Source organism: Saccopteryx bilineata, chromosome 1, assembly GCF_036850765.1.
Source record: "Saccopteryx bilineata isolate mSacBil1 chromosome 1, mSacBil1_pri_phased_curated, whole genome shotgun sequence".
Lineage (NCBI taxonomy): Eukaryota > Metazoa > Chordata > Mammalia > Chiroptera > Emballonuridae > Saccopteryx > Saccopteryx bilineata.
This window is the reverse complement of record NC_089490.1, coordinates 37,215,343-37,236,883: the sequence shown is the minus strand read 5'-3', so window position 1 is coordinate 37,236,883 and position 21,541 is coordinate 37,215,343. Positions and strand designations below refer to the sequence as shown.

Genomic DNA, 21,541 nt, shown 5'->3' with positions numbered 1-21,541 from the left:
AAAATGTACAAACATCCAGTAACTGCAAGATTATCTGCATTAGGAAACGTCCTCTTTCAATAATACAAATAGATCTGGAACTGTTAAAGAACCATCAATCATTTACATTAGATATATACTAATATGATATGCTTCTTGCTTAAATGCTGGCCTGAAGATCATTAGACAAAATATAAAAATAAATTCTGATACAGTAAGCAGTTAATTCTGACAGGAAAAAACTTTATTTTCAGATAAAAGAATAAAGCTGAAAGGAATTCAGCTGGAAAGAAAGGAAGATGAGGTGAGAGAATTCAGAAAATAACATGTTAAAATAACAACAAGCATATTACACACTTCAAAATGTTCCAGAATAAGAAGTTTAAAAACAATTCTCTTTCATACTTCTGTACAAAACCAGGACTCAGAGGTCAGGTTCATTCTATTATTATTCTAAATCAACATTTATAGGTTTAAAAAGCAAGTGAAAGCTAATTTGGAAATATGACCATTTCTAACCCTGTTGAGAAAAGTAAATTCCAATTTATATATTTTCAGAATTGACTCAGGTCTGTTATTTTTTAATAACTACACTTGAGTACATGTTAATCTATCTTTAATATATGACATGTATTCTCTTCAAAATATTGTGAGCAATAATATTATATAAATTTTGTATTTATCAATAAAAAAGTTATTTCCTGATTGTGATAACAGCTATAAAATGATCAGAGTATACTTAGTTCTGGTAAGAGAAAAAAACTTTGCCTTCCTGACTAGAGTGAGTTAATTTTAACTAGAGTACATTATCACTAGGTAGTTATAGTCCAATAACCAGATAGCAATCTCATTTTAGACTAGTTTCTCAACCTAGTTTTAAGATTTGTTAAATGTGCAGTTTCTACTACTTAAGAAAATTTAAAACTATTAAAATAATCAACATATAATCAAATAATTATCACACATAATTTTGAATCAGAATGTCTATATATAAATTATTGTTTGCCTTCTTAAATTATTCCAGGCCACTGTCCACTAAAGTTAAAGGAGGATCATTCACACTGTACTCTGGCTGGTACCTAGTATAGTTGTGCAACCCTACTAGTAAAGTGCTCTCAAGCTAACCATAAACTCTGATTACAAGTAAATAGGTTTACTAGGAGAGGATTTAGATCAACTACGCTTAGAAAAATGTCATCATATTGGATATTCCTCCACTTTAGTAAACTTCTAATCATCCCATGACAATTTACCTTTTTATTATTTAAGTACATAGCCAGTAACTAATCATTCAAGACACACTTAAAGACATATAATTAAAAAAAAGATCAAAATTAGAGAAGATCAAAAAAGGCGGGGCTTTAGGATCAAGAGATGGCAAAGGACAATATCAATACCAGTAGTTCCAGTTTTTTCAGAACATTCTCCAACTAAGACAAATATATAATTACGGAATGGAGAAAAAGTACAAAGGGTAAAAGTAGAAAGTCCACGTCTAGAGAGTTCCAAAGGAATACAGGCAGTGCTTATGGTGAAAAAGGAAACAAGGAATTCCACAATCCTGCCAAGACTAGAAGAAACAGCATGAATAATCATGCTGGAACTTAAGGGGATAGACTCTACAAATTTTATTCAAGTTGCTACTTTAAACATGATCTATAAAATAAAAATTATCTAGACCAAAATTTCCTTCAAGTATGTCCTATGAGGCTTCTGCCTGCTTATGCGTTACAAGGGGTCCCGAAGTTATCATAAGGAAAATCTTGGCTCCCTCTTCCTCCACTCAGGATGGGGAGAACAGCCTCCTACTCAAATAAATGGCCCCCCATCATAGCCTTTAAAGCTATATAATCCCATACATAGCCCTATTTATTTAAAGAGTTTGTATCAATGCACTTAGCAGGGAAAAGGGGGGGGGGGGGTAACTGCATTCCATGCAGTTCTCAAACTGTATTATCTAACTCACCTTTACATCTATACATTTCAAAATCTGGTGATGACATCCAAGGAAGCTCTCTGTAAGAACTAACCTGTGTTAGGGCCAAACTGTTGTTATATTAGTCCTTGTAATACTGTGTGTACTGTACTGAAATACATACTGAGGGATATTATAAGGAAAAGCCCTATGTTCACTGAAAGCATATTAAGGATTTTCCTTTATTAATCACACACCATGATAAAACTGTAGATGAAATATCTTTCTAGTTTTAACGTCAAAAATCGTTTTCTTTTTCCTGGGCACTAAATTTGTTTTTACTTCAAGGACACAATTTTTCACTGTGGAATGTTCTTCTCTTCCACAATGACTGCTAGAAACCTGAAAGCCAAAACTATGCTCCAACTGCAACAAGTATTTTACTATGTTAACCTCTGGTCCCACCACTTGGCCCTACTTTTTTCCTTTCCTTGTGTTCTTTTTTCCCTCCAGTTAAAATTTACTGAATACCTACTATGTGCTAGACTAGGAACTATTCCATTGAACAACACATATAAAGCATCTTTGCCTTCAGGGAGGTAAAATCAATTTTATCTTTAGTAATTAAGGTGCTTTGATAAGTGCCCATGAATCTTTAAAAAAGTAATGTTGAAAAATGTGAAGGTCTGTATTTTACACTACTTGCAAAGTAACAAACTAGCCTGTTATCAACTCATGGTGTTGACAGAAGACATGAGACTCTGGGGTCAGAGACAAAGATAATGTCAGCATGGGAGAGCGAGCAGCATGATCCTGACACTACATTCAGTTCAATTCCCTATACCTCCCACCCCCAAGTTACACAGGGGCTATGTGGTAGACCTAGACAGATGCCTACACACACGGTGGCTTGAGATACAGGAGAGGAACAGTGTGGAGGACCTACTGCTTTATTAAGTGAGCAGTAAGCAAGTCTGCTCTTTCTCTGGCATAAGAGGTAGTGATGAAAGAGCAAATGTTACCTCATTCTTCAAGACTACTGCAAATATGACCCTAAAGAAATGGCCCAGTTAGAGTGGCCAGCACCTTGCATTCTTGGAATACCAAGCAGGAAAGTTCAGGGACACACAAGGCCTATAGCAGACTATCTTCCCCAATAAGTTTATGTTAAATAACTAGCTTTATTAAACATTCTCAGGAAAAATCAAAATGAAATTATTTCTATACTAAACTTTAACTTCCATAAAAACAGAAACCAAATTTTGTTTTTACTCAACATTGTATACCTACTATCTAGAGCACTGATAAAAAATATTCAGAAAGTGAGTAAAGCAAAAAACCCATTTTTAACACAATATCTTCAAATGGTTTATTTTTTTTATTTTTTATATTTTATTTATTCATTTTAGAGAGAGGAGAGAGAAAGGGAGAGAGAGAGACAGAGAGGGAGAGAGAGAGAGAGAGACAGAGAGGGAGGGAGAGAGAGAGAGAGACAGAGAGAAGGTGGGGAGGAGCAGGAAGCATCAACTCCCATATGTGCCTTGACCAGGCAAGCCCAGGGTTTCGAACCGGCGACCTCAGCATTTCCAGGTCGACGCTTTATCCACTGCGCCACCACAGGTCAGGCCAAATGGTTTATTTTTAAGTCTCAATTTCTTCAACTGTAAAATGAGAAGGGAAGATATTTTTCCTATGTCTAATCGAATACCATAACTCAATTATTTACCTGATAAAAGAGGCTTTACATAGCTTCTCCCTGTTGAGCACATCCGTAGAGCATCTTTTTAGTCTTCATAATTAACTAAATCACTAGTCAATCCCTCTCTCTCTCTAAAACCCCTTGATCTTTTTAACAGCTAAGACCCACTGCAGGGATTCATAAATCTCTCCTACACACACACATATTCTCTGAAAGGAAAAGACCTCAAAAAAAAAAAAAAAAAAATGTATGCCTTGGCCAGGTGGCTCTGTGGATAGTCATCTCTCCATGCCAAGGTCACAGGATAGATCTCATCAGGACACAACAGGGCTCTCATGAGACGCAATCAATGAGTGCACAAATAAATGAAACTAAGTAGAACAAGTTGATGCTTCTCTCACTCTCCCTTCACTCCCCTTCCCCTCTCAAATCAATGCAAAAAAAATTTTAATTGTTTTTTGTTTAAAAAACACTCCTTATCTTATCCTAATTTTGCTGACTGTGAAGCCAAATAAAATTTAGGATGCAATTTTCTCTAAAGACCAACCACTCACGTACTTGCAGGCAGAAAAACTAAGAATCTATTCCAGTTCAATTACTATGACTTATCAGTGATCTTGGGACTTAACCACTCTCAAAACGTCAGCTTATTTATCTATAAAATGGGATTGATGATAATTTCTACAGTTTTTAAGGTTTATATTAACAGCTAAAAAGATAAGGCTAGCAAAGTAGCGTACATCCCCACGTATAAGATGCTCCCATATATAAGACGCAACTTAATTTGAGGGCCTGAAATTTGGGGGGGGGGGGGGGAAATGTACTATGCCCTGACCATATAGCTCGGTTGGCTGGAGCATCATGCTGAAGCACAAAGGTTGTTGGTTTGATCCCCGGTAAGGGCACATACAGGAACAGATCAATGTTCCTGTCGTCTCTGCCTATCTCTCTCTCGTTTCCTCTCTCTCTAAAATCAATAAAATAAACATTTAGAAAAAGTGTTATTACATAAAGTTATTGAACTCAAGTTTCATTCATCATAAAATTCATACAACTCCTCACCACTGCCAAAACTCCCATCCATATTACAGAGCCACAACAATCAAAACAGCATGGTATTGGCAGAAAAATAGACACTCAGACCAATGGAACAGAATAGAAAGTCCAGAAATAAAACCACATCTATATGATCAAATAATTTTTGATAAAGGGGCCAACAACACACAATGGAGAAAAGAAAGCCTCTTCAACAAATGGTGCTGGGAAAACTGGAAAGCCACATGCAAAAGAATGAAACTCGACTACAGTTTGTCCCCTTGTACTAAAATTAATTCAAAATGGATCAAAGACCTAAATAAAAGAGTTGAAACAATAAAGTACATAAAAGAAGACATAGGTTCTAAACTCATGGACCTTGGTTTTAAAGAGCATTTTATGGCCCTGGCCGGTTGGCTCAGCGGTAGAGCGTCGGCCTAGCGTGCGGAGGACCCGGGTTCGATTCCCGGCCAGGGCACACAGGAGAAGCGCCCATTTGCTTCTCCACCCCTCCGCCACGCTTTCCTCTCTGTCTCTCTCTTCCCCTCCCGCAGCCAAGGCTCCATTGGAGCAAAGATGGCCCGGGCGCTGGGGATGGCTCTGTGGCCTCTGCCTCAGGTGCTAGAGTGGCTCTGGTCGCAATAGGGCGACGCCCAGGATGGGCAGAGCATCGCCCCCTGGTGGGCAGAGCATCGCCCCTGGTGGGCGTGCCGGGTGGATCCCGGTCGGGCGCATGCGGGAGTCTGTCTGACTGTCTCTCCCTGTTTCCAGCTTCAGAAAAATGGAAAAAAAAAAAAAAGAGCATTTTATGAATTTGACTCCAAAGGCAAGGGAAGTGAAGGCAAAAATAAATGAATGGGACCACATCAGACTAAGAAGTTTTTGCTCAGCAAGAGAAACTGACAACAAAATAAACAGACAGCCAACTAAATGGGAAATGATATTTTCAAACAACAGCTCAGATAAGGGCCTAATATCCAAAATATACAAAGAACTCATAAAACTCAACAACAAACAAACATACAATCCAATAAAAAAATAGGAAGAGGACATGAACAGACACTTCTCCCACGAAGAAATACAAACGGCCAACAGATGTATGAAAAGATGTTCATCTTCATTAGTTATTAGAGAAATGCAAATAAAAACTACAATGAGATACCACCTCACCCCTGTTAGATTAGCTATTATTAACAAGACAGGTAATAGCAAATGTTGGAGAGGCTGTGGAGAAAAAGGAACCCTCATTCACTGTTGGTGGGAATGTAAAGTAGTACAACCATTATGGAAGAAAGTATGGTGGTTCCTCAAAAAACTGAAAATAGAACTACCTTATGACCCAGCAATCTCTCTACTGGGTATATACCCCCAAAACTCAGAAACATTGATACGTAAAGACACATGCAGCCCCACGTTCATTGCAGCATTGTTTACAGTGGCCAAGACATGGAAACAACTTAAAAAGCCCTTCAATAGAAGATTGGATAAAGATGTGGCACATATACACTATGGAATATTACTCAGCCATAAGAAATGATGACATCAGATCATTTACAACAAAATGATGGGATCTTGATAACATTATACAGAGTGAAATAATAAGAAAAAAATAAGAACTGCATTATTCCATACGTAGGTGGGACATAAAAACGAGACTAAGAAACACTGACAAGAGTGTGGTGGTTATGGGGGAGGGAGGGGCACAAAGAAAACTAGATAGAAGATGACGGAGGACAATCTGACTTTGGGTGATGGGTATGCAACATAATTGATCAACAAGATAACCTGGACATGTTTTCTTTGAACATATGTACCCTGATTTATTGATGTCACCCTAGTAAAATTAATAAAAAAAGAAAAATATATCCAAATAGAAAAATTATATTTGTGAGCAAAAGTTTAGCTATTTAGTTTCAAGACAGTGATATTATAAAATAAATTGGAAACAATATATAAAGTATTAACCGTTGCTATCACAATGTAGGAGAATTATCAGAAATTTTCTACCTTACTTTTGCTTTTAAAAGTTTTTCACATATTAAAAGGTACTTGTAGTATTTCAGTAATATTTAAAAAGTAAAAAAAAATAACAAAAAAGCTCCCATCTATTAGCTTGTCCTCATCCGTGTCTGATGGTGAATCACTGTCTTCAACAATGAGCACAAAAACAAGCTTGAAAAAGCGGAAAATACAAATTTAAAAAATCTACAACCGCTTTATTAGATGTACCCAGCTTTTAGACCTCATATTTTTGGGGGAAATGTGCGTCTTATACATGGGGAAATACAGTACTTTTGTGCCTTACTCGATACATTAACATACACGCATTTTAGCTGTTTTATCAACTTCCTTTATATATAGTAATCCCTTGTCAGAGAGAAAACCTGGGGGAAGGGGTTTTATAAACTGCCTCTCTGCAATCTCCCAATAAAACTACTTTCTCAAAAATCCTGAGATAAAAACTAATTTCACGCCTGACCTGTGGTGGCGCAGTGGGATAAAGCGTCGACCTGGAACACTGAGGTCGCCGGTTCGAAACCTTGGGCTTGCCTGGTCAAGGCACATATGGGAGTTGATGCTTCCTGCTCCTCCCCCTTCTCTCTCTCTCTCTGTCTCTCTCTCTCTCACTCCTCTCTCTCTAAAAAAAAATCAATAAATAAAATATTAAAAAAAAAAAAAAAAACTAATTTCACGAAAACATAAACTAGCAGCCATAGTTCCAAGAATAATTTATCATGTTCTAAAGGTTTGGTGCCTTGATCTGATGGTTATTATGTATCAACTTGGTTGTAACAGTACCCAGTGATTTGGTGAAATGCCTGTCTAAATGCTACTATGAAGGGTATTTTTAGATGAGATTAACATTTAAACCACTAGATTTCTGAGTCAAGATTATCCTCCATGATGTGGGTAGGCCTCATCAAATCAGTTGAAGGCCATAAGAGAAAATATTTGAAATCCCTCAAGACAAGGAACTCAATCGACAGACCACCTCCACACTCACATTGCAATTATCAAATCCTGTCTAGGTCTACATTCTACCAATCTATCCTGCAGATTTTGGGTTTGCCAGCCTCCACAACCACATAGACCAGGGATCCCCAAACTTTTTACACAGGGGGCCAGTTCACTGTCCCTCAGACCGCTGGAGGGCCAGACCATAAAAAAAAACTATGAACAAATCCCTATGCACACTGCACATATTTTAAAGTAAAAAACAAAATGGGAACAAATACAATATTTAAAATAAAGAACAAGTAAATTTAAATCAACAAACTGACCAGTATTTCAATGGGAACTATGGGCCTGCTTTTAGCTAATGAGATGGTCAATGTCCAGTTCCATATTTGTCACTGCTAGCCATAACAAGTGATATGGCTATAGTCTAATTTTTAATAAAGGAGAAATAATGCTTTTGTTGGAACAGACCATAAAAGGTCAACCAGTATAAACAAATACAGGCATACCTAAGAGATTAGCAAGCTCAGTTCCAGACCACTGTAATAAAGCAAGGACCACAATAAAGTGAGTCATAATCTTTTTGCTAGTAAAAAGATAACCTTTTTGCTAGGTCTTCCCTTAAGTTAATTAAAAAAACATAGTATCTGTGAATTTCAATAAAATGTGGTATGCATATCTGACATCTAAATAAATACCCAAAACACCCCCAACTAGGGGATCATATCCAGCAAGAGTAACTGTATTTCCAGGGAACCTATTATTCATTCTATTTCTATTTTGGGGAACTATTCTAGTTCCTTTTAGGTAATTAACCTTTGTCTTCCTCTAACTGCTACATACTGAATCTAGCTCTTTCCTGTTATCCATAAAAAAGTCTAATCTTCTGCCCTAGCCAGGTGGCTTAGTTGGTTGAAGTGTTGTCCACAGGCACCAAGGTTGTGGGTTCCCTGGTCAGGGAACATGCAGAAGTCAACCAATGAACACATGTATCTATATTAGTGGAACAACAACTCAATATCTATATATGCGTCTCTCCCCCATTTCATTTCTCTCTAAAATAAATTTTTCAAAAAAAAGTCAAATCCCTTGCCCATGTGACAAACTCAAGCATCTCTGGCTGCTATTATGCCCTACCTTTTGCACTTTCAGCATTTTGTCTCCATTAGGTTATATCTCTAATTCTACAAGGTGTTTCCCTCTCTTCTGTTTTCTCCTCTAAATATACCCTACTCTCTCTAAAATCCTTTAAGTACAACTCAAAATGATTGTTTAATATTAATCCCCAATCTTACAGAAATGAAATTTTATTCATAAAGGCTATGCATAGTCTTAAAAGATTCATCAGTTACTCTTCTCTAACATTCAATTAAGAGTATACACTTTTACTGAATAATTTTTCATCTCACTAGCATGACTACTTTATGTGTATTAAATTTGTATTTTCTTGTTCAAATGCAAGTCTCAAAAATAAGAACAATGGCGCCTGACCAGGCGGTGGCGCAGTGGATAAAGCATCAGACTGGGATGCAGAGGCCCCAGTTTCAAGACCCCAAGGTCATCAGCTTGAGCACAGGCTCATTTGGTTTGAGCAAAAAGCCCACCAACTTGAACCCAAGGTCGCTGGCTCCAGCAAGGGGTTACTCAGTCTGCTTAAGGCCCACAGTCAAGGCACATATGAGAAAGCAATCAATGAACAGCTAAGGTGTTGCAACCTGCAATGAAAAACTAATGATTGATGCTTCTCATCTCTCTCCCTTCCTTTCTGTCTGTCCCTGTCTATCCCTCTCTCTAACTCACTCTCTCTCTCTGTAAAAAATAAATTTAAAAAATTAAAAAAAAAAAAAAGAACAATGGCATAAGAGGTTCACTGAAGCACAGAAGTCAAAAGGGGGGAGGGGAGACTACACACACTACCACTCAGAATAGTGAAAAAATATCCCGGTGCAAATATGGAATAAATTTACATGTGTAGTTGGATCCACAGTAATGAACTAGCACAAAGAGTTTACCACCCCCACCCAATAAAGTACAAATAAGAACAAGGTCATGACTGAGTAGTTCAGTTGATTAGAAAGTCATTGCACCTGACCAGGCGGTGGTGCAGTGGATAGAGTGGTGGTGCAGTGGATAGAGCGTTGGACTGGGATGCGAAGGACCCGGGTTCGAGACCCCAAGGTCACCAGCTTGAGCGTGGGCTCATCTGGCTTGAGCAAAGTTCACCAGCTTAGACCCAAGGTCACTGGCTTGAGCAAGGGGTTACTCAGTCTCCTGAAGGCCCATGGTCAAAACACATATGAGAAAGCAATCAATGAACAACTAAGGTGTCGCAACGAAAAACTGATGATTGATGCTTCTTATCTCTCTTTGTTCCTGTCTGTCTGTCCCTGTCTATCCCTCTCTCTGACTCTCTGTATTAAAAAAAAAAGTCATGGTGATACACCAAGGTTGCAGGTTCAATCCCTGGTCAGAGCACATACAAGAACTAACCAATGAACAAATCAATGTTTCTTTTTTTTTCCCCCCTCTAAAATCAATCAATTGATAATTAAAAAAAAAAAAGAATAATTAGTATCTGAAAACATGAATTTTTGGGGGCCAGAGATCCATTGTGATTAGTTTAATGTGCCATCTGATTGGAAATGTTGTCCCAGAGAAGCTTGAAGCCATAAGAACTTGAAAATACCTTGTGATACACTACGAAGTCACTAATAATTTCTCCAAAACAAATAACAATATAATTTTTCCAGTATCAATCACACAGATGAAATCTGCCTCTCATGATGAAGCCCCAAACTACAGAGCTATGGCTAAATGTTAAAATTTTTATGCCAATAAAGCAGTGGGTCGCCTGCTTTAGGCGACCCCTGTGTTTTGGTCGTTCGACCCCTGCCAGGGTCACGACCCACAGGTTGAGAATAGCTGCAATAAAGGAACCAATCACACTATCGCTGAGAAGCTTATAACATGTTATTAACAATACTTTGCCCAGAATTAAGCAGCACATTCTAAAATCCTGATGTTATATATTATCAGTGTCATTCATAATAAGAAAGTAATTATTACATACTCATGTTATCAGAAATGTTTCTTTACCGATAAAAAAAATTTAAGTATACGAGTCAATATTTAGCAAATATGCAAGATACTGTTAAGAATCCAGTGACTCTATGCCTGACCAGGCAGTGGCACAGTGAATAGAGCGTCGCACTGGGATGTGTAGGACCCAGGTTCAAGACCCAAGGTCACCAGCTTGAGCGCGGGCTCATCTGATTTGAGCAAAGCTCATCAGTTTGGACCCAAGGTCGCTGGCTTGAGCAAGGGGTCACTCGGTCTGCTGTAGCCCCATGGTCAAGGCACATATGAGAAATTAATCAATGAACAACTAAGGAACTGCAAAGAAGAATTGATGTTTCTCATCTCTCTCCCTTCCTGTCTGTCTGTCCTATCTGTCCCTCTCTCTGACTCTCTGTCTCTGCCACAAAGGAAAAAAGAAAAAAAAGAATTCAGTGACTTTTTGATGTGTATAATCACCAAAAACAGGAGGGTTTTTTACAAAAATGTATTTAATGTAAGATGATTTTGTAAGCCATGATATAGCCTGGAAAGCATATCATGGTTTCAGTGAAGGATAATACAGTCCTTACAAGTGCTTTTAAATGAAAGGCTGCTCTGAATACCTTATAACTACAGTGTGCTTGTCTTCTTAGTTTTAAAGAAATAATCAAATTACAGCCACTGGACATTTCTTTTCAACATACCATATAAAGAAATTAGCATAAATGCGAGACTTATTTCACATTTATGAATCATAGCTGTTTAAGCAAAAAGGGAACACGTTTGTAAAATGAGAAGTAAACATTTCTTCATGATACTATAATGCCAATTTTTCAAACACCATTTCAATAACCTAAAGTACATTCCTCAAGTGGTATATAAAAACAATGTATTTGGTATCTTGAACCTAATTCTTGGAAAATACTATTTTCATTTTAAACAACGGGGTTTTTTTGTATTTTTCTGAAGCTGGAAACGGGGAGAGACAGTCAGACAGACTCCCGCATGCGCCCCGACCGGGATCCACCCGGCACGCCCACCAGGGGTGACGCTCTGCCCACCAGGGGGCGTTGCTCTGCCGCGCCAGAGCCACTCCAGCGCCTGGGGCAGAGGCCAAGGAGCCATCCCCAGCGCCCGGGCCATCTTTGCTCCAATGGAGCCTCGGCTGCAGGAGGGGAAGAGACAGAGAGGAAGGAGGGGATGGGGGTGGAGAAGCAAATGGGCGCTTCTCCTATGTGCCCTGGCCGGGAATCGAACCTGGGTCACCCGCACGCCAGGCCGATGCTCTACCGCTGAGGCAACCGGCCAGGGCCTAAACAACAGGATTTTTAAAGAACACCAATAACTGACTTGATTATCAAGAGCAAACATTTGTCCTACACATAATGATTCTCCATCACTTGCTGAAGTTTAAAAAAAAATGTGTTACTGGGCAAATATGAAAACCATATGCAAACGCAAACACTGTATTTAAAGAAATACTTTACAGAGTCAAAAGCATTGAAAAAGATCAGAAGTCAATTGTTTATCTCTCAATATAAAACAATTGTTATCCTAACCTTTTTGTATTTGACAGAGCACTAAAAGTAATCTTTCATTTTTCTTTCCTATTTTTAAACTTTAAAGTTCCTTCTATGATTTTTGAGGACAGCTAAAATTTGATGCAAGCCCCTCAACTATAACCACCAAAACACTGGTCTTTAACCACAGCAAGCCAACCTGGTTTAGCAAAGTAGAGAACAAGACAGTAGTTTTGTGTGCTAATTTTAGCACTATCAAAACCAATTTTACAAAATAACCATAATCTGTAGCTTTCACTGGCCTGAGGAATACTGATAGTGTCATTTACCAGATAAGTTTCAGTCAAGACAATCAGTGAAAACTTCTAATGCTAGGTACAAATATCTGGGTAAGAACTACCTCATTTTTACTTTATAACGAAAGTTGCAAGTTTGTGGCTACCTGAAAATTTTAAAAGTTGCTCCAACAGTGTTTCAGTAAATAGACTGCAATAAAATTTCTTCTTTGCAACTTTCTTAATCTAAAATTATTTCCAAACTAAATTTAAAAGAAAAACATTTTAATGTTTTTCACTTCGCTATCATCAGAAAATGTCTTTTACTGAACCAAATATTGCAATGGGTCATAGAAACTTCGAAGCAATCAAGACAAATCCCCTGCCTGATATTGGCACAGTGAAATCTAAGCAACCCGATACAGAAGAGATTTATTAAGTTTTCTCCCACATATTCCCATACAAATCTTAAGAAATTTACTACACAAATTAATACAGTTCCGCTTCAGAACCAAGATAATTATAGCAAACAAATTTAAAATAAAAAATTAAATAATTCTACTTAAATTCATCAAGTTAGTTTACAAGATAATAGAATCAAACAAATGTTAATCATACCTCAAAAATTTAAGCATGTCAACAAAGATGTTCAAAGTCTATTAGCAAAATAAAATGTTCACCAAAACTGCAGATACATTTAACTTTTCATATCAATGAAATTCAATTAAGAAAGAGAAAGAAAAAGAGAAAGAAATAGGAAGGAGGGGAGGGGAGGGGAGGGGAGGGGAGGGGAGGGGAGGGGAGGGGAGGGGAGGGGAGGGGAGGGGAGGGGAGGGGAGGGGAGGGGAGGGGAGGGGAGGGGAGGGGAGGGGAGGGGAGATAGATGATAGATCAATAGATTGATTGATTGAAGGGATTGCATGTAGGAATATATACCAGTATTACTAAAGGGCTAGAAATTTGTAAGTAAAGAAGTCTAACAAGATGATACATTTGCCAATTCCAGGCCCAGTGTAATCCTTGAGGGTAACTGCATTCCCAGTAACAAGCACTTAAGTATTCAATAAACATTTTTCCTGAATTTGGACTAAATGTGAAATTTTGTACATACAACCCTTGTCAAAGCGCTTGACAATAAAGATAATTAGATATATATACTATACTGACACAGGAACCAAAATGAAAACTTGAACAATGCATACATAAAAAACAAAATTTGTACAGCTTTAAAACATTTAGAATACAACAAAAACAAGGTAGCCTATGCAATAACACAACACAATATATGTAATTCAGAAATACACCATTAGAAAGCACTTCAAAAGATTCAGTATTAGGGCGTTAGAATGAAAAGATTCCAAGTTAGCCCTAGTGTTGAGGTCTTCAAGCAGAGTTATCCAACAAATTTATGGATGAATAGCAGGCCACCTAATCCAAACTTTTAAGTATTATTTATATTAAAATATTAAGTAGAAAATATAAGAGAATGAAAAATTATACTGAAAAACTGTCATGGAAAAGTCTAGAATCACTGAAAAACAGACCAACACAACTAAACCTGTGAACTGCTACTCTAGGGAACAGTAAGGGAAAAGCCTAACTTCTCCATGTGAAGCTGATTTTCCTTTGTAATTCTAGCTTACAGGATAAGTTAATTGCACGAAAGTTTGTTGTAATATTTTCTTTGCATTATAAAATAAAATCTACATATTTTTCCACATATTAATATATCTCTGAAATAATTTCTTATTAATAATTAGTTTAGCCCTACAGAAAATTACTTCCCTCAATCTTTCATTGACTTCAACTACATAGATCCCACGGCAGTGCTCATCAGTAGAAATATAATGCAAGCCACATATATAATTTTAAGTTTTCAAGTGGCCGCTTTAAAGTTTAAAAAAGGGGTGAAACCAATGTTAACAACTATCTTAATCAAAACTATCATCTCAACATGTAATCAACATTTAAAAAATTCTTGATAAAATATTTCACATTTTTTTCCTATTGAGTTTAAAATCTGTGTATTTAACAGCACATCTCCATTAGAACCAGATTCATTTCAAATGATTTAACAGTTAAATGTGGCTACTAGTTACTATGCTGGACAGCACAGGTCTAGAGTTCTTTCTCTGGTTTTGAGATACCTGTAAAAATACAAGATCTGAAATGGGAGCACAGAAAATCGTAAACTTGAAGGGCTGGAAGAGGCAACAAGAAAGGTCAATTCAGCTGTTCCCCTTGACTCCAGCAGGCCTACAGTGATGTCCCAATTTGCTAGGCAATTCCTACTTGCTATGCAGAGTCCCAATTACACCTGTTGCCATAATGTAATTATTAACAATGCCCCCTGTAATTCTCAAGTGTCCCGCTTAGGATGGCAAATTATATGGTTGTCCTATCTATATTCATAATATCCTCGAAAACAATTCCACACTCCTTGGAAAGAAATTTATTTAAAATTTTAATTTTGATGCCTAGAATTTCTAAATTCAAAGAAACAAACCCTAAATTCACTACCCTCATCAAAAAAATAAGAAAAAATTGTTGCTAAAAAGTCTTTATTTTCAATTGCAGACTAAAAAAAAAAAAAAAAAAAAAAAGTAAGAATTACCTGTTGAACAAGGCATCTGGAAATTGGGATCATTGCTATCCAAAACAGGCAAACAGAACTGGTTACTTGCAGATCCTAGCATAGGATCCTTATCGCTGAGCATGTTCTTCAGCGAGTCCTCTAAGACATTTTGACTTGTACTAAAATCCTCACAGACTTCATTCTCCAGGTTGGATCCTAGAAATAGGGCATCATCTAAGTGTTCAGTAGGAATTAAATGATTAAATGTATCAACTATATCCATGAAGACTTCTGTGTGTCTTTCAACCCTATAGAAAGACAAAAAAAATACCATAAGAAATAAAGCTACCAATTGGTAATCACCTAAAACCAAATTATTTTAATAGTTTTGAGTCTAAGAACACACTTAGGTATTTCTGAATTGTTAAAAAAAAATCCTCACTGTTTCCCAATATACATTTGGACATGTAGAATGAATTGTTACTAAATAATGTTTCTTCATCATGCATGTAAAATATCATTTTACCAGAAATTCTATTAAATGTTTACTCATTTTTAGGAAAAAAAAAAAAAACGCTTTGTATATACTCCATTAATTTGACACATTTGAAAGAACTACAAGGCTTAAACCATAAAAATCATGTTTTTAACCACAATCTTTCCATAAATTAAGAATCAGACACTGGTTTTACAATAAGTCCATATAAAAGAGTAAAATCAAATCATTTATTGTCCCATTCATATTAAAACTGCAAAATGACCTTGTGTTACTTACAAAGCATGTAAAGATAATACAGACACAAAGTTCTTTTGTAGGGATAGTGGTAGGGAGGAAAAAATGGAAGAAACTATTAACTAAACCCAACAAAATTTTTAAAAAGAAGAAGAGCCTACACACACGCAGGCACAGATGTGCACATACACATATAGTGGAAGTGCTTTTAGAATAATATAAGTGACGAGACAACAATATATCAGAGACTTAAATTTATTTTAATGAGTTATGTAGGGCCCATACAGATATCAAGCTAGTTTCCCCATTTGAAATGTACCTACATACTAGGTAGGTATCTATCACTCAGTAAAAGTCATCATGTACTTAAGGAGCCTCAATTTAATTTGAATTATAGTTGAATTATTTTCTTTTTTTTTTTTTTTTTTTTTTTAAATTTTTTTTTTTTAGATTTTATTTATTCATTTATAGAGAGGAGAGAGAGAGAGAGAGAGAGAGAGAGAGAGAGAGAATGGGGGAGGAGCAGGAAGCATCAACTCCCATATGCGCCTTGACCAGGCAAGCCCAGGGTTTCGAACCGGCAACCTCAGTGTTTCCAGGTTGACGCTTTATCCACTGCGCCACCACAGGTCAGGCTGAATTATTTTCAATATTGCTTTCAGAGAAAAGTGAAGTGGTGTATTTTAAGGGGGCGGGGAGTCAACAAAAAATAATCTAGTAATATTCAATTAGCTAAAAAATTCCACTAATTAAACAAAAGTCCAAGGTTTTTTAGGTTAGCCCCAATCCACAATTTCCTCAAACTGTCCTTGAATTCTTTTCCCTATAAAAAAAGAGGGAAGAGGAAGTACAACAATACTCTACAATTTACTGGGTATTTATTTTATGCTGTCAAACATTTTACCCACATTTAATTAACTTATTCCCAACCAGAATAATAAAAACTTATTTTAAGAACAAAATGCATTTAAATACTTTAAATGTTTTTCACAATGTCACAAAACAGACCCAAGATTCAAACACAAGTTTCAAGGCTCCACAGCCCAGGCCATAACCCTCACACACTGAGCTATGGAGCTAGAAATTGACTAAATTTGACTCATTAAAGGCTCTTCATTTTTAAAAACAACTTTCCATAATTTTCCAACAAATCAGTGGTTGTCTAGGCCTTTGAAGAAAAGAGGAATAGAATGCAAAGGAACAGGAAGATATTTTGAAATTTATAATGAAAATATCTTAAATCTTGACTGGGATAGCAGTTTCATGAGCATATGTATCCATCAAAGTTAATCAATCTGATCATTTTTAAATGAAGTTTATTGTAACTTAATCTTAAATTTTTTAAAAAGTTTTCTCACAAAAATGAATCCTCTTCTAAATAGATATCAATGCTCAAATTCTAAAATACATTTATATTGAAATAACAAGGCACTGAAATAAAATGTTAACTATTTGATGACTCACTGCTGATTTCACATTCATTCTCTAATTATATTAAAATTGTAGCTCACAATGCTGATGAATAGTTAGAAAAGTTTTAATTCCCTAAAAAAGGGGTCGGGAACCTTTTTGCCTGAGAAGCCATGAAATGCCACATATTTTAAAATGTAATTCCATGAGAGCCATACAACGACCAATGTACGTTATGCATTATCCAATAAAGATATGGTGGTGTCCCGGAGGACAGATGTGATTGGCTCCAGCCAGCCGCAACCATGAATATGAGCGGTAGGAAATGAATGGATTGTAATACATGAGAATGTTTTATATTTTTAACGTTATTATTTTTTTTATTAAAGATTTGTCTGTGAGCCAGATGCAGCCATCAAAAGATCCACATTTGACTCAAAAGCCATAGGTACCCGACCCCCGCCCTAAAACTATTTAACCTCAGTTCCTAAGAAAGGCTCAATTATTATGCATAACCAACACACTGTTTTCAGATTCCAAAGAAATTTTACTACAGTAAGTTGTTTTTTTTTGTGACAGAGACAGAGAGAGACAGAGACAGAGAGGGACAGACGGATTGGAAGGGAGAGAGATGAGAAGTATCAATTCTTTCTTGCAGCTCCTTAGTTTCTCAGTGATTGCTTTCTCATATATGTCTCTTGACTCGGAGGCTACAGCAGACCGAGTGATCCCTTGCTCAAGCCAGCGACCTTAGGTTCAAGCTGGTGAGCCTTGCTCAAACCAGATGAGGCCACACTCAAAATGGTGACCTCGGGGTTTCGAACCTGGCTCCTCTGCATCCCAGTCTGACGCTCTAGCCACTGCACCACCGCCTAGTCAGGCTACAGTAAATTTTTGATAATTAAAAAGAACTTACTTTAAAAGTTTACTAAATCTTCACAAAATTACAAAGGTAGAACCAACAAATTTGTATAGCTGAATGTGCTGGAATCCAAAGTTTACAACAGGCCAAAACTACCTCCTCCTCAGAGCTACAACCCAATTAGTAACTTTTTCTCAGAAGGATCAAAAAGAAAAAAAAAGACATTTCCAGCTCCCGGAAAAAAAATGTATCCTCAACTCCTGAAAATGCGCTCATTATCATAACATCATGTTTCTGGTAAATTCTACTAGCTCCGTGTGAGTTCGGCCTTTCTGTTGACCCAACTACACTGTCTGTGTGTGTTTTCAAGTGGTGGCACATTCAGAACATTCAGAAACTAATTAAGGCCACACAACTTGAAATTACAAAACTTAGAAACACCAGCCCATTCAAAATAGCGATCTAGATGAATAATTTTTTTAATACTACCACTATTAGTGAGCAATCCCAAAATTCCTTTACTGAAAAGTATTTCCAGAGCCTATGACCTATTTTTAAATCTAAAGAGTAGGCAATATTTAGTCTTTAAAGCCAATTAAGGGCCTGGCCAGGTAGCTCAGTTGCTTAGAGCATCACCCCCACACGCCAAGGTTGTGGGCTCAATTTTCTCTCAGGGCACATACAAGAATCAACCAACAGGCCCTGGCCGGTTGGCTCAGCGGTAGAGCGTCGGCCTAGCGTGCGGAGGACCCGGGTTCGATTCCCGGCCAGGGCACACAGGAGAAGCGCCCATTTGCTTCTCCACCCCTCCGCCGCGCTTTCCTCTCTGTCTCTCTCTTCCCCTCCCGCAGCCAAGGCTCCACTGGAGCAGAGATGGCCCGGGCGCTGGGGATGGCTCTGTGGCCTCTGCCTCAGGCGCTAGAGTGGCTCTGGTCGCAATATGGCGACGCCCAGGATGGGCAGAGCATCGCCCCCTGGTGGGCGTGCCGGGTGGATCCCGGTCGGGCGCATGCGGGAGTCTGTCTGACTGTCTCTCCCCGTTTCCAGCTTCAGAAAAATGAAAAAAAAAAAAAAAAAAAGAATCAACCAACGAATGCACAAATAAGTGGAACAGCAAATTGATGTTTCTCTCTCTCCCCTTTCTTCTCTCTCTCTAAAACCAATAAATAAAATGAATAAACATCAAATAAGAAAAACAGTAAAGAGCACATTGTAAACAAGATGGGTGAACCAAACTTGCCAGTGTTGTCTCTGTGTGTGTTTGCTTTATTTTTTTTGCCAAAACTACATAGTATGACTTATAAAGTGGGCTTTCCTGGATTTGACCAAGTATATCAGAAAAAGGCTTCCATGGTCGAACATTCAGAAAGACTGATTACAACAAAGTTATATTTCTTTAACAATACCATTATTCAACAAATGTTAGCAGCTACGACAGTGTGGAACATTTTTAATAGGCCAAGAAGACTGGGAATCTTCCACAGAACAGAGTATAAAGCAACTCAAGCTTTATACTCTATACAAAACAATTTATACAGGATACATAACAAGACTAGTATTTTGTAAAATGTTTATATATTAGCTAAGACTAGCTTTTTCATAAGCAATTCCAAATGGCTCTGTCAGCAATTCCAGAAGAAGAATGCAAAAAGAATAGCCTGGCCTGTGGCAGCACAGTGAATCAAGCATCGACCTGGAATGCTGAGGTAGCTGTTTCAAAGCCCTGGTTTGCTCAGTCAAGGCACATATGGGAGGGAACTATGAGTTGATGATCCTGCTCCTGCCCGCCCACACACACTTCTCTCTCTCTCCTCTCTCTAAAATGAATAAAATTTTTCAATTTTTTTAAATAAATAAATAATAGTATAAAGCCATCGCACAATACTATCTTGAAAGTAACATTTCATGAAGATTTAATTTATTTTTAAAAAATCAGTTCCAGGTATTGTGTTCAGTATTGAAAATAAAATAAAAACTCATCATGATAAACTGGAAAACAAATGTTAGCAGATTGTAGAAGCATTAACTCACTTAATATGAACACATTAATCAGTGTTATATCTTAAACTGGATCATGAAACAAGAAAGGACAGTAGTTGGAAAACTGGTAAGTAAAATCACATAAGGTCTGAAATTTAGTTAACAGCAATGTACTGCCTGACCAAGCGGTGGCGCAGTGGATAGCGCATCAGACTGGGTGCGGAAGACTCAGGTTTGAGACCCTGAGGTCGCCAGCTTGAGCGCGGGCTCATCTGGTTTGAGCAAAGTTCATCAGCTTGGACCCAAGGTTGCTGGCTTGAGCAAGGGGTTACTCGGTCTGCTGAAGGCCCACAGTCAAGGCACAAATGAGAAAGCAATCAATGAACAACTAAGGTGTCGCAACAAAAAACTGATGATTGATGTTTCTCATTTTCTCTCCGTTCCTGTCTGTCCCTATCTATCTCTCTCTGACTCTCTCTCTGTCTCTGTAAAATAGAAAAAAAAAAATAGTAACGTACTAATGTTAACTTCTCGTTCTGATAAAGGCACTAACATTATGTCAAATATAATAGGGAAACTGGATAAAAGGTATACAGGAACTCTATAACTGTACTATGTTTGCAACTCTTCTATAAATCTAAAATTATTCCTAAATTAAGACCATTTAAACAAATCAACAATCTAAAATATAAAGTGCCAAGATACCTACTAATGTAAACAAAGATAATCAGATCTAATTAAGAAAAACTGAGTTGATTCAGTATCTATTAATTAAACAGACTTTGATTTAAACAAATTCCTAATTCTTATTACATATATGATTAAATCAGAAATTATTTCTGGGTTCATAGTCACAACTCATGTTTACAGACAAAATGTATCCAGCTAAGTCAGAAAATTGAATAACCTACTTAATTCAAAATTACTTTCTTTGATATACTTAAGCACCTACTTACTACAAAGTATGTATATTATCACAGGTACCAATAAAAAAAAAACCGAATCTCAAACTTGAAGGACTCATGGCTTGGGCAAGTTGGCTCAGTGGACAACTATTGGCCAGGTGAGTTAAGCGCAGGTTTCAATTCCCAGTCAGGGCAGACAGGAGAAGCGACCATCTGCTTCTCCACCCTTCCCCTCTTGCTTCTCTCTCTGTCTCTGTCTCTCACTTCTCACACCTCCTACAGCCGTGGCTAGAAAGGTTCTGAGCAAGTTGACCCCAGGCGCTGAGGATGGCTCCATTGCCTCACACCTCAGGCACTAAAGTAGTTCAAGCAAGGGAGCAACAACCCATAGGCAGAGAGCACAGCCCAACAGAGGGTTTGCCAGGTGAATGGCAGGAGGGGCATATTCAAGTCAGTCACTGTGCCTCCAACCTCCCACTCAATAAAATAAATAAATCAACCCCAGGAACTCACAATCCAAAACAGAGGATAGACAAAAATAAATACAATAAATACATGTAAACATCACAATATAGGAAAGAATGATACTTAAGGGCTACAGAGTATCACAGAGAAAGGTGAAAATCATGAGACCAAGA

General features: G+C 37.4%; 1 protein-coding gene across 11 annotated transcripts in view; it reads right to left on the bottom strand.

Moving 5' to 3' along the window:
* The window catches only part of PHF3 (PHD finger protein 3), a 92,974-nt gene that overhangs the window by 62,797 nt on the left and 8,636 nt on the right, over positions 1–21,541 (bottom strand). For 5 of the 11 annotated variants that reach the window (XM_066253086.1, XM_066253079.1, XM_066253094.1 and 2 more), the window contains one exon: positions 15,053–15,321. The exons of 4 other annotated variants lie outside the window; for them this stretch is intronic. In XM_066253086.1, coding sequence (XP_066109183.1) covers positions 15,053–15,296 — 244 coding nt within the window. In that variant the 5' untranslated portion in view covers positions 15,297–15,321. The remainder of the gene's footprint in view (positions 1–15,052; positions 15,322–21,541) is intronic. 2 more of the 11 variants (XM_066253107.1, XM_066253115.1) reach the window with 1 other exon arrangement.